The sequence below is a fragment of the Excalfactoria chinensis genome, chromosome 3 (assembly GCF_039878825.1).
Source record: "Excalfactoria chinensis isolate bCotChi1 chromosome 3, bCotChi1.hap2, whole genome shotgun sequence".
In the NCBI taxonomy this organism is placed as follows: Eukaryota; Metazoa; Chordata; class Aves; order Galliformes; family Phasianidae; genus Excalfactoria; species Excalfactoria chinensis.
The window spans coordinates 12,824,067-12,837,719 of NC_092827.1; the positions used below are offsets into that span (position 1 = coordinate 12,824,067).

Genomic DNA, 13,653 nt, shown 5'->3' on the forward strand with positions numbered 1-13,653 from the left:
ACATCAAATTTGTTAAAATTTGTTAAAATGTTCAAAGTTGGCTTTTTTCTTTTTCCCCAATTCAGTTGTAATTCTTATTTTTATGAACATTCTCATTTTTTGGACCTTAATTCTGTTTACCCACACGGTGTTTTGCTTTAGTATCCTCACACATGCCCAAATCCCAGATGAAGCACTCATTTGGATTGCAAAACTGAGAGCAATCCATATGCCCTTCTCTCCACACAGTCGTCCCATTTACTATTGGACAGGTGAGCCGAATAAGAAGTTGACAAACATGACTTGCCTTCTTGTTGGACAAAATGAGCGAATACAAAAACTGTATCTTCTTTTTCTAAGGTTTCTGGTCATTCTTTCTCTTCTTTCCCAGTGCTGTTGACTGTACTGCTTGACTCCACTACTGTTTAAAAACGACACAGCTTCTCAAAGTGTGTAAACTCTCTTACCTGCAAAGCTCTGCCTTCACTGATACACTCACAATTGCTTTCATTTCTGTTCTACAGCCTTGCAAGCTCTCCAAGAGCAGACACAGCAACCACCCTTATTTACACCCCAGCATCAGTTACACAGCTTATTTCCACCACAATTAACAGTAGCAAAGTCCTGATGAAAAACAGATTGTAGGAATGACAGTGCTAATATGGAGATACATAATGTGGGCATTCAGAGATGCACACAGAACTGCAGACATAATCATCTTCATTTAGCTTGGTCCATACGAGTCATCTTCCACTGGCATTTCACCCTAATTGCAAGAAGTGTTGGGTGCCAAGGGCTTTACTGTCACTCTCCAAGCCAGTTCCTGCATATTCACGGCTAAAAGCCAGAGCAGAAGGAAGGTTTAGGTGCCAGCAGTGGTTCTTATGCCAACAATCAATACTGCAGCTACTTAAAGGTTTGATCTGAAATCCAGAGATACGCCAGATGTGATATATACAGAGAACTAAGATCAGCAGAAATCCTCCTTGGCTCTAAGCAATGGTGAGGTATAAGCAAGCAGCCTGCTTACAGCACGACAGGGAGGATTTTGTCAGAGCTGTCCCTTCGCGCTGCAATTCATGTCTTTGGGCTGGAGAGTTCCAGGCTTTAAGCTAAGCATAGAGATCAGCAAAAGAAAGCTGTAGGTCACACTGTCCTTACTCTCTGAGCTATGCTTAGTGCATGTTTCCTCCTGAGATACACAGCACAGAATGAGGCACATCAACATCACCTAAGCATTTCAATTAACCTAGATTCATTGTTTCACTTCTGTCTTCCCAATGCATCCGAGAGACCGTGAAACTGCCTTGCTAACGTTAGCTGGGGTTATGAAATGCGTGAAATCAAAGACAGCAAAAGTGACATCGGGTGTTACTGGGACACACCCAGCCACTGCACAGCCACTCTGCTTATTTCACACCTCCTTTACCTGATTCTTTGGTATCTGTGATTTAGATACTAACTTTTAGACAGCAGGCAGTGCCAACGAATATGTCTGCATTGCTCAGCTAGCAGGCTACGCCGCTTGAAAGAGTGGGGAGCAATAATAAGGCACTCCTATCAGACACAAAGATACCATCCTTCCCAGTCAGAAACAGTAGATGTAGTCCCTTACCTCATAAATTTACAATATGAAGATATTTTCTTTAACATTTGCTTGATTACTTTGGTTTGTATTTAATTATACATACGGCTGAGTGGTACTGTAATTTTATAGCTGGCCTGCGCCCATGATTGATGTGGTGGTGTTGTTCTGACTGAGAGATGGTTTGCAAATGCAGGGTTTTGAAAGGCTGCTTGTATGGGAAGCCGCTAGCTGCAATGCAATAGATGCTGTATCATGGATTGAAGGAAAGACTACTTAGAAATGTGCTTTTTTGGTGTACTTTGTATAGCTGTAATATTAGCTCCATAACAACAATAAGAAAATCAACAATGATTGCTAATGAATACTCGATCTTACAGTTCCTTTAAAATACATGATCTGACACCCCCATGACATAGAAAGTCAAGTACCTTTCTTACTGTCTGCTTTCATTAACCCGTAGAGAAGCAACGTGCTTAATTTTTGATCCAGAAGAAATAATTTTTTAATCCTCAGACCGATCAAACACTGGCATTTGAGAAAGAAAAATTACAAAATAGCCCAACAAAACAATCTAAATCAATCAAAATAAACCACTAAGCTCACATTCCTTTACTTCCCTGTTTCACATTTATAGCCTAAAAATAAAGCTCCTGTTACGCTAGTGAAGTAAATGTAGACTATTGTCTGGAGGCAGGATGACGATCTTTAGCTATCACCTCCAAAGCCCTGAAACCTCATTACCAAGCCACAGCCTCTTGCCCTACTTCCTTCACAACAGAATGCGATGCTCAGGCTGTCAGAGCAGTGTCTGGGCTCCTCAGGATGCCGGGCCAATGCTCACACACCTTTCCTGTAGTGGTTTGATGTAGCTAAAGCTACGTACTCAAACAATTCTGTGATGAGAGTCAAATGAATGTCTGTCCACAGAGTTAGTCCAGGAGATCATTGGCAACTCATATGTAAAACCCAACCATGGACTAGTGCTGCGTGAGTTGCTACGCCTAATTTCTGGGCACCCTACCAATTAGTCAAATCTATTCCCTCCCCCACAGTGCTCTTATGCTCACTTTGCATGGGTTGTAGAGAATGGGAACCTAGGAAGAGGATTCACAAAAGCCTTAAGTAGCCAGCAGCGAGTGCTAAGAACAGAGCAGTCCCTTAACCAAAGCAGATACACGAATGAATGACTTATCCCCCATCAACAGTGAAGATATTAAATGGCATTTCAGAGAGCAGAGGAGAAAGGTGAGGGACCCAGCTGAGGATCTGCATGCTTGCAGCTGCAGTCTGACTTCAGAGCACGCTGTGAGTGTTGGGCTTTGCCTTTCAAAACATGGCAAATAACAGTTGACAACCCTCTGTGTCAGACTTCAAAACTACTATGTGTGGGCAAAGCCAAAGCAGCTCTTCCTTAGATGGTTAGTGTTGGGGTAGGTGCATATTATTATAGGCAAAAAAGGTAGAACTGAAAATGGTCGCACAGGGTTGTTGTTTCTCCTTTCATCCACATTAATTTGTTCAACTAATGTGTGAAAACAATGTTTTCCTAAATACCAACCCTGCAAACCAAGGGCAGGATCTGACTTTCAAAGTGCTCTTATTGCCGCTTAATTGTTTATAACGAGTAGTAATCATTCTGCTGGTAGAACCCAGCTGATAGCTAAACACGCTAAACCCCACTAAAACACATTTCTACCGTACCACTTAATAGAAATTAGCATTTCAGAACGCTGATTTGATGGCTACAGCATTCACACACACACACGTTTCTGCTATATTCTGGGATTTTGATCCTTCTATCTGTAAATCACAGCCCAGTGGCGGGGTTGGGGTTAACAGTCAGCTCTGAATCCCTGGAACGGGGTAGAGGGGTTGTTCAGCCCCAGGGTCCTGACTCAGAACATTGCATAGAGTGACCTCACTCAGAGCCATGCCAGTGACTCATGGATTTACTCCTCTTTGAATCCTTTTCCTTTCAAGTCGAACTATTTGCCCATTTCCTGACATCAGCTCATTGCCATTCAGCTATCAGCTGCAAGATGTGCCAAACCAAAAACATTCATCTTTTTCTCCTGTCAGGTCCTTGCCATCTCCACCAGCCGCTGCAGCCAGTACCTTGTTGTCTTCTCCACGCTGCCCGGAGCTCCATCTCTGTGCCACCTCTTCCACCAAGCCTGTGTCCCCACCTCACAGCACATCCATCCCCGGCACCCCCCCTCCTCTCCCTGCTCTCGGTGAGTGCAGGCTGGCCCTGAGTGCAGCCCTTTGCCACCCAGACGCTGCGGCTCAGCCCGATCTTCCAGAGGCTGCTCCAACCACCTCATCCTTAAGGGATAAGGCGTTCCCTCTTCACGCTCGCCCCTGCACAGCCCAGCTCCTTTCCGTGCCCCTAACGCGCTGTGAGAAAAGCACTTTTCGCCCCTCACGCAGGAGCCGCGGACTCCAATGGCACCACCGCTCCCCACAGCCGGGCGCTGGGCGGGAGGTCACCTCGGCGACCCCTTCCCCTCGCGGCCCTCCGCTCCTTCCCGACGCGGTTCCAGCCGGGCGCTGAGTGAGCGCCGAGCTATGCGGCCGCTGTCTCGCAGCGGGGCCTTGTGGGTAAGGGAGGCCGCCTCCCGCCGCACGGGGCCGGGCCGGGCCGGGGGCGGGCGCGGCGGTGGGAGCAGCGCGCTGCGGGCGGCGGGCGCGGCATGGACTGAGCGCGCCGGGGCGGCCCAGGAGGGAAAGAAGGAGAGCGGCCAGGAGAGGCCTGTGGAGCCGCCGCCGCCGCCAACGGGGATCGCAGCTGACAGAGGAGCGGGAGCCGGAACGCGGCGGCTGCTGCTCTCCCCCTTCCCTCCCCACCTCCCTGCCCGCGGGCGCGATGGCCCGGCCGGCGGCGGGCGGCGGGCGGTGAGCCGGGCCCCGCCAAGGGGACGCCCCGAGCGGCCAGGAGAGGCAGGGACGCGGCGGGAAGCCGTCCCTTTCCCCTTCCCCGCCGCCGGGCGGAGCAGCGGCAGCTTCCCGGCGCCCTTCATGCCCGGGCGGCCGCAGCGCGGCCCCACCGCGGAGCGCTGCCCTCGGCTCCCGCCCGCCCGCTCAGGCCCGGCCTCGCCGCCGCGCTAGGCCCCGGCCGCGGGGCGACCCCGCGCAGTCTCCTCCTCCTCCTCCTCCTCCTCCCCGGCGGAGAGGGGAGGCGGCCCTCCTTCGGAGGATGAGCCAGCAGCTGCAGGCGGGGAAGATGTCGGCGGCTCCCCTCGCGCCGCAGGCTCCGGACTCGGCGGCGGCGGGGATGCTCGAGGGCCGCCAGAGGAAGCTGGAGTCTATGATCCGCGACCCGCGCTCTCCGGTCAACGTGGAGAGCCTGCTGGTGAGGGGCGGCGGCGGGCGGCGGGCTAACAAAGGCGGCGCAGCCCTCGGCTCGGCCGGGAGGAAGGAAGGGGAGCGCTCCGCATCCTGCAGGGGAGGGCGAAGGCTCCTTCCCGGGTGGGGGGCGGCCGCTCTCCACGCCTCCGGCCGGCCGAGGCCCCGAGGGCCGCCGGCGGGGAGCGGCCGGGCTGAGGGCACCGTCCTGCCGGGCTGTGGGGCCCCGCGGGGGGAGCGGGGTTTGTTTGGGGCTGAGGGAGGAACGCGTCTTGACGCCCGGTGCGGTGGGGACGGCTCCGCTCCTCGGGCATCACCTCCGCCCCGCCGTTTCTCGTCTCCCGAGCGCTCTGAGTGCGGCCGGGTTGGTACCCGGCTTTGTGTGTGCGCTGCCCGACCTCGAGCCCGCCGGGAAACGGTCTGCGGTGGGGCCGAGGGCTCTGCGTGCTGCAGGGGTAAGGCAGGAAAGGGGACACGCCTAAGGGAGAAATGTAACTCCGGGATGGATCCTACGGGGTCACGTTCGTTTTCCATCGGGACAAATTGATTCGTCTGTCTCTCATTTCACATAGCATTTCTCTGCGTGTGTGTGTGTGTGTGAAATATAATTTCCTTTACCAAGAAATCCATGCCCTCAGGAAGGAGTGGGAAGGAGTTCTGTTTCCCCGTTTAAAACATCTGAACCACGGAAAGGCAGTGAGAGGGAATGGTTATTATTATTTTAAACTGAACTTCTGGGTCACCAGACCCCATATTTCCACTCTACTGAGAGATTTCCAGTGCGTCCCAATGGGGAGGATCAGAAAAGGGAGGGCAGATCCCAGCCCTTCCAGGCAAGAGTTGCTCAAGGCACTCACACTGAGTCCTTCTTTTCCTTCTTTTCTTTTTTTTCCCCTTGTAAATGACTCAGTTCTGTTTGGCCAAAAATACAGGAACTGACTGAACAGTATGGATGTCTGTGCTGTGTGGAGGGTATAGGAATTTCCTATAGAATCTGAAAAATGCTGTTCTCAAGGCTTTAGTGCTGTACTGTTTCTCTCACGGACGTTCAGAGGCATAATGAGGCCCACAAACCATAGCACTCAACGAAGGGGAGTGGGAAGTGGTGCTACCTATCTCACTGGAGTCAGATAAGTTTCAGCTTAGGCCAGAGCAAAGAGCTGCCTCTGGGCTTCGCTCCCAGCTTTTTCACTTTGGTATTTTGCTAGGAAAACTTTGACCTGTGGCCAAAAAAGAACAGTTAAAAATAGTACAGTCTCTCTGAAAAATGCATCAGGTTAATTACTTAACCCCAACAGGCTTCTTCACACTCTGCTTTTATACTCAACAGAGCGTTTCTTTCATTCTCTTGCCTTCCATGCTGTAGACATAGATTAGATCAACTACAAACTGTTAATGTTTCTGAAGAGAAATTCTGATTGTGAAACTGAGACTGGGCTGCTTAACGCTTTTGCAAAGGGTTTGTAAGTTTATAGTGTGTATGTATATATATATATAATATATATATATAGTGTATATATATATAATGTATATATGTATATATTATATATATAAAATATAGACTATAAATAATATATATATACATGCCATGCAGTGGAGAAATCAGCTGAGATCAGAAGTCATCGAAGAGCACTTTTGTTTGCTGCGTTCCCTCTGTGAGCGTTGCTTACATAATGAACACTGGGGAAGATGTAACATTGATGTTGTTTTCTGTTTTACATGCCTGTGTAAGAAATAATGAATTACTTCAGCTTATTATTATTAATGATTTATGAAATTAGCAGTGGATTTCCTGTAAAAGCCCCTGGGGTTTTGGTATTGTTGCTTTATGCTGTTTGACGTTAGTTTTGTATGGGTGTTTTGTTAGGCTGACTATTGCAATCCTAGTATGAAAACGTCGTATTCAAATTGCAACATTGTCTTGTTTAGTAAACAGCTCCCTTCTCACTTTCAGTGTAAATTATTGTCAGTGGAAACGTGTTTTCATTTAAAAGTGGAAATACAGCAACAGCCAGGGAAAAGGTCTCCAAAAGACTGGCTGGAACACTGCTATTTCATCCTCCAAAAATAACATAGCCAAAACTAAAAATGTGGAATGGAATTCAAAGTGGAATTCATTTCCTTACGCTGTAAAAAGTCATCAACAGCTGCTATTCTGCATTTTGTGTGTGTCTTTTATTTTCGGGAAGCTGTAGGAAGCAAAGAAGTAGCTGTTAAACTACCACACGTGTTTGAGGGAAGTGACAAGGGGAGCAATAAGCTGTCCTTCCTTAGATATCAGCTCCGTTGTCCATCGAGAGCTGATGTGTGTGGTGGCTCTGGGTGAGGACGTGCTCCTGTGCCTTCCTCACCACATCTGTCTGTTTCTTAACAGGAGGAACTCTGAGGCCAATCATTTCCCTTCAGCCCCACGAGGCTCATTTAGATATTTGTGTATGGCCATTGCTATGCTGTATGCCTCAGCTCTTCCTGTTTCTGTCTTTATTGAGCGTAACCATTTATTTGATTAAAATATACCTTTGCAAGAGTCAAGTGGCCTCAATTCAGAGGCATTAAGAGGTGGAGAACTCCTTGATGGGTTTGTTCTGGTAGCTAAGTGTGAAGGTAGAATTTATCAAATATGCAGATTGAAATGCACTGCTTGCTTATCACCGTCTTCTTACTGCTAACTGTAAAAGTAGCCTTGGAGAACTTTCTACTTGTTAGCATGGCTCGTATGCAAAGTGAGTTGTACTTGATGGGGTTTTCCTGGTTTTGAGTCTAATAAGGAGTTGAAAACAGCAATGTGAGAGCTGCATGCACCTTTCTATGCAGACTCAAGCAAAGACAGCTGCAAAGGACAGTGTTTTCTGCAGCCTAATTTTGACGTCTGATGGACGTTCTGTTTCTCACTGTAACTTAATAAAAGCCTGAGTTAAGTGGCCTGTTCTGAGGTAGACGACTTCTTACATTGCACCTGTCTGCAGCACGGTCTTTTTTTGCTCCTGTAACATTGTGTCAGCCGTTAGGAAAACGTGTTAGAATTAGGTTGTGCTGATCAGTTTGCAGAAATACTTTGTTCTAACTTACTCCTCTGCCAGTTTGTGTCATCTGCTCATGTCACAAAGTGACGTTTTTATGTGCTGCATCTACACCTCGGTGGTTGAGCTAAATGGTATGTGACTTCATGCGATCCATAAGAAACTCTTCTATAAATACATCCCTACTGAATAATTCAGAGTTGACAGCTATGTTTAAGAGGAGCTTAGCAGCTCTGAAGTACATGTGCTGCTTTATTCCTTTGCATGTATATACTATCTACACTATTAGCTGACTTGATTTATGTAGTATCAAATGCATGTTATTTAAGGGTGTGGTTGTAAGCATTAGCTCAACTTTTGCAGTGCTCTAAACCAGGAGTAGACAGGTCAGTATAGGCTGTGCAAAACTCATCCAGATTTCCCATTCCTTGCCTTCTATAACCATATGGGTCCTGCGTGTGTTGAACTCAGCTCTAGAATTTTTAGGGTGGTGCCAGACTGCTCTGATGAATCTCGCTGTCCTCCTCCCTGCAGCTGTCTTCTCTGTGCAGATCGAAGGCTTTTGGTTACAGAAGGGAACACGCAGGCCCCAGTGTTTCAGCCTTAGGCTTCTGCCTTCATGTTTCGCAGCAGAGGTAAAGTGTTAAATATCTTTGCCACAGCTGAGGAGGTGTGAGCCTGTGGAAGATGCAATTCTTAAGCTGCAAACCAGGTAGTGCAGAGCTACAGTGAGCACAGTGCTGGGCTGCATATGTGGTTGTGGAATGCTGAGATGTGGGGGACCATCAGCGGTAGAGTGCTTGAGTGACATGGAGTGTATGTGCCTTGAAACTGGGAGGAGAAAAAGAGGCTGTTTGTTACTCAGCTGGTGGGCAGGCTGTGTATTTATGCTACTTTGGATGTGGATTTCCACTCATGGTCAGCAAAATTTATCCTTGTCATCACGACTGTTGAATTTTGCTCCTAATGAAAATACATTGTGGATGCAGCTCTGACTCCCATCCTCAATACAGATTCCTCATCACCTGGATAGATACCAAGTGTGAACTCAGCAGATCACTCAGCTGAGATCCTCTGGAGTTTGTGGCTGACACTCATCCATCCATTTGCAGTTTTCACTCTTATGAACTTTCGGAGTGTTTCAGAGTTATTGTGAGTGAGAGTTGTCTCCTGATTTTATTACCATGTGATTCTGAATGAGCAAGAACAATCTGTTGTGTTAATTTGAACCATCGAGCACAAGGAAGAGCTGAAAACATAGCAAGGTCTGATCTGAAATGTATTGCCTAGAAACTAATGGAGAGACCAAATGATCCTTTGTTCTTGAAGAAATCTTTGTTTTCTTGTTTAGTTCTTATCCTTTTATTTCATTCTTAGCTTTTGACTCTTAACAGAAATGTGCTATTTCTAATCTGTAATTTCAGAACATCTACTGTAAAATTAAAAACATGAGCTTTAAGAATTGCCTTTTGTTAATTGCTCCTGTATGATGGATTTATATTTAGCAATGTAGTTAACTGGAGAAGGACAGTTCTATTTTCTGACACATTTAGATGTTCCTATATCCTGTATTATTCACGCCAGAATTAAAACATTTCACTTAATTTATAAAACAGGGAGAAAAAATGGCTTTGCTTTCAGGGCTTTTAATGCCATACAAAGGTTGCATAGATCCAGTGTGCATGCACTAGGGGCGTTTGTGCTCCAGCTATTTTACCTGTATTGATTGGATACAAAGTCATTAGTATCCTTCAGATGTTCAATTAGCACAGTTCTTTTCTGCCTTACATGTGGTAGAAAAAAAACCCAAACCAAATCACTTTTCCCAGTAACTAGTAGCCTCATTGTCCAAAGGGGATTGTGTGCAAATGCTGATTAAAAACTGTTTTGTTAAGTACAATTTCAGGTTTTAGCTAATGGCAAAGCAACACTGTGGCATTTATCCATTTGGCAGCTTTTGATATGGATTGCATTACTAGATTTTCTTTTTAATTTTCAGAGCTACCACAGTCCACAATCTCTGTGGCCATCAATCGATGACTTCTTGCCAGTGTTTGATCTACCAAAATGAACTAGTATTGTGTTTCTACCACAAAGGAACTGTCCTTGGATTGTAAGGTTGAAAAGGTTTGGAACGTGGTGGTAGAGTTTTCTGTAATGGAAGAACAGAAGGAAGAACACGTGTGTGTCTGTACTTTGTATACAAGCATATGCTTTTTTTCCTAACCGTAGCTATAGGTTTTATAGCAGGTGCTGTATTGGCTCTCAGATTGTTTGAAACTGAAAAGCACCAAATGATTCCAGTGGCAAATTAATTTAAAATATTTATCTCTTGATACATCATGTTGGCTAAGAACAAGAATACTCTGTTTATTTTGGCAGCCTTTGTTAGCAATAAACTGACTTAAATGAGCCTTTCGCTATGTAAACAGAATGCAGTGAATGTAGCGCTTAGTTCTAAAGTCCAGCCTACTGCGTGTGATGCAGCAGTGAGACTCCATTACCTCTTGCCTATGGCCAGGAGCAGTCCATTCTCTTAGCCAGTGCTGTCGCCTCTTTTTAGAGCAGATGAAGTGTCACTGTGTGTATTACATGAGCACAGTGTATTAGTTACCTGCTACCAGAGTCACAGTGCGCTGTGCTTAAGATGATCACTTGAACCTCTACACATTCAGTAGCGGTTTGGCAGTGTGTACAGCATTGTGGTTATGTGAATTTTGTCCGCATTCCATTAGGTTAGATAGCTCCAATCAGTAACAGCTGATTAGGTGGTGTTGGCTTCGCTTTTTCTTCATGTTTCTGTTCCTCTGCTATGGTTACTGCTACTAAGAGAGTGGGCTTGCTTTTCTAACATGAAATATCATGGTGTTAAACTGTTCTCTGTCTCATCAAGGGATGGATGTAGGTTTTGTCATCCCCTTGCCCTTCTGTTCAGTCTCTGCCTCAGTTATTGTAGCATCAGGAAGGTGGTAGATGTGAGAAGAAAAACAATCTGGCTACCACACACAAGTACTTCATTATTTCTATCTTTCATTAACTTTTTGTGGAACAACCTGCTTAAGTCAGATCATTCACAGATGGTCACCAATTGCATATTTTGTATCTTTCTGTGTCCAAACTAGGATGGTTGGGTTTTGAAGTTGCTGTGCAGCCTTGGCTCTTTATTGCCATAGTCATATCATTAGTAGGGCAGTGTTGGTCAGATCAGGTGGTGCAGACAGAGGTAAAAGTAAGGGCAGAGTGCAGAAGGCTCAATACTCTGGTGTTGGCACTGCATGTCATCAGACACATGTTTCTCTACTTCCAACTTTATGAAAAGCATTTTATTTTATTTTATTTTATTTTATTTTATTTTATTTTATTTTATTTTATTTTATTTTATTTTATTTTATTTTATTTTATTTTATTTTATTTTATTTTATTTTATTTTATTTTATTTTATTTTAATTTTATTTTATTTTATTTTATTTTATTTTATATTTTATTCTATTTTATTTTATTTTCGTTTAACCTGTGCTGAAGAAGAACTGAATGATTAGAATGGACTTAAGTGATCACAGAATTGCAGGGGTTGCAAGGGGCTGCAAAAGATCAGAGTCCAGCTCCCTGATCAAGCAAGTTAGGTCACTTCAGGCTCCTTATCGTCCTCAAGGACTGGACTCCTTGGAGCTCCCTGTCTTTTTTGAAGAGGGGAGCCCAGAAATATAACTGGCATTCTAAATGTAGCCTCAGTAGGGCAGGGTAGAGTGTGTGGATCACCTCCTTCAACCTGCTGCCCACGCTCTTTTTAATGCACTCCAGAATGCCATTGGCATTTTTGGCCACCAGGGCACTGCTGGCTCATGGCCAACCTGTCATCCACCAGGACACTCAGGTCCTTCTCCGCAGAGCTCCTCTCCAGCAGGTCAGCCCCTAACATGAACTGATGTGTGTGTAGTTATTCTTGCTCTCGTTAAACCTCATCACGTTCCTCCCTGCCCCACTCTCCAGGCTGTGATCTAAAGATGGTGGTGATGAGGACATTTTATGTCAGATTGTTTTATTCTGAATCTTGAGAGCTCGGATAAGAAAGCGGTTGCTTTATTTCTTGACTGTTCTAAATCATCAGTACTGACTTCTACTCTGTATATAAAGTAGAGAATAACAAGGTTCTGCATTAAGCAGGATAAAGTTTGAGTGACTCATTCAAATGTAGAATTTTTTTAATGCCTTTCTTCGAGAGGAAATGAAGAGGTCACGTACAGACATGAAATAAGGTCTGCAACCGCAATGAAGACAAGCTAATCTTTACCAAATATGCTTTTTATTTGCTTTTAATCTCTAAACAGCTAGTGTTGATTGTTACAATTATCAAATAAATAAGTAACGAGAAGGAGAAAATGGTCAAGTTCCTCACTTCTTCTGAATAGTATTTAAAGCTCAAGTAAAATCACAGTTATCACATATGATAAATCTTATTTCCTTTGTCCTCATTTATCACTGATTCTATATATAGTCAGCCAAAGTCTATACGTAGTTGTTGCTGTCTTAACAGCAGAGGTTTATCGTCAAGTGGGGCCTTTTTCTTTCTAAGAAATACCTAGGAATATTTCTTGGAAATGACTTTTTGCTGTGAGTTGTGAACTTGGGACACTTAGTCTGCTTGTGTTTGCTGCTGTTGTACAACTTGATTGATCCTCTGTTTTTCTTTTGTCCCAAGTGAAGAATGCTGTATCAGCAAATTCCCTCTAGTATGTATGTACATATCTTCAAAGAGATCATTCTCTCAGAAAATTGCAGTGGCATAGCTTTTGGTTGAGGGGTACGCCATCCGTTTGGCTTGCTTATGCTATGAAAATGTTCCATTTCATGCAGAAACTAGTTTTAAACTGGTTTTCCCTGTGGTTGCTGAAACTGGTTTGTTCTGATCTCCGTTTTCAGTTTAGTGCTGATTAAGATGAGTGTAAGATGAGGGAGAGGAGCACTGCCATTTCTTGCAGGTACAGAACACAAGTTTTTCTTCTTAAATCTTTAAGCACTCTGGTACGCAGGGAGCGGACGTTGTAGTAGACTTCTAACTGTGCAGCTAAAGATATATGGAACAAGGAGTAGTAAGTAGGTATAAGATATTGCTGGATTGCATAACATTGTTTCTGCCCCTTTTTACTCAGTTGAATGGCTGTGCTTGTCTTCTGAAAGCTTTTTTCTTTTTCCACACAATGTTTTAAACTTTGTGATAGAATGACCATGAAGTTCTCCTTAGGAACAGTGTTATTTCCTCTAACAGTGAGAGGAAGTGGAGAAGAGCAGGAGAAAATTGCATATTGGAAGCTGGTGGCTTAGTGGGTAATGGCAACCCTTTCTAATACCAACTATACAGACCACATGGTCTGTTCCAATTAGTGAACACTGCAGCATCTCTTCATCTAGCAGTAACAGTTGGCCCATTTAGGCATTAAGCTGTAACATTTAATTCTTGACCTATCTGACTAAATGACTGCTTTAGGATGTATGAGTCCAGACTGTAAGTTAGACTTCTCTGCCTTTATTGTTTCAGGGTATTTTATTATTATTATTTCTTCATATGAAAGGTAACTAAAGACAACTACTTGAATTACTCATATGCCAAGGAGATACTGACAATTTATTCTTGTATTGCAGCTACTGCTGCTAATTTAAATGCTATTCCATGCTTAGTGTTTTCTCTGGGGGTACAGAGCAGTTAGTAATTTTGTGAAGAGT

At 44.8% G+C, this 13,653-nt stretch overlaps 1 protein-coding gene across 2 annotated transcripts in view; it reads left to right on the top strand.

The window, feature by feature from the left end:
• The first annotated feature begins 4,483 nt into the window (after positions 1-4,483).
• Positions 4,484-13,653, top strand: part of ROCK2 (Rho associated coiled-coil containing protein kinase 2) — a 91,731-nt gene continuing 82,561 nt past the window's right edge. Inside the window, exon 1 of one of the 2 annotated variants that reach the window (XM_072333628.1) lies at positions 4,484-4,919. In XM_072333628.1, the coding sequence (XP_072189729.1) occupies positions 4,764-4,919 (156 nt within the window). In that variant the 5' untranslated portion in view covers positions 4,484-4,763. The remainder of the gene's footprint in view (positions 4,920-13,653) is intronic. The other variant, XM_072333629.1, reaches the window with a different exon arrangement.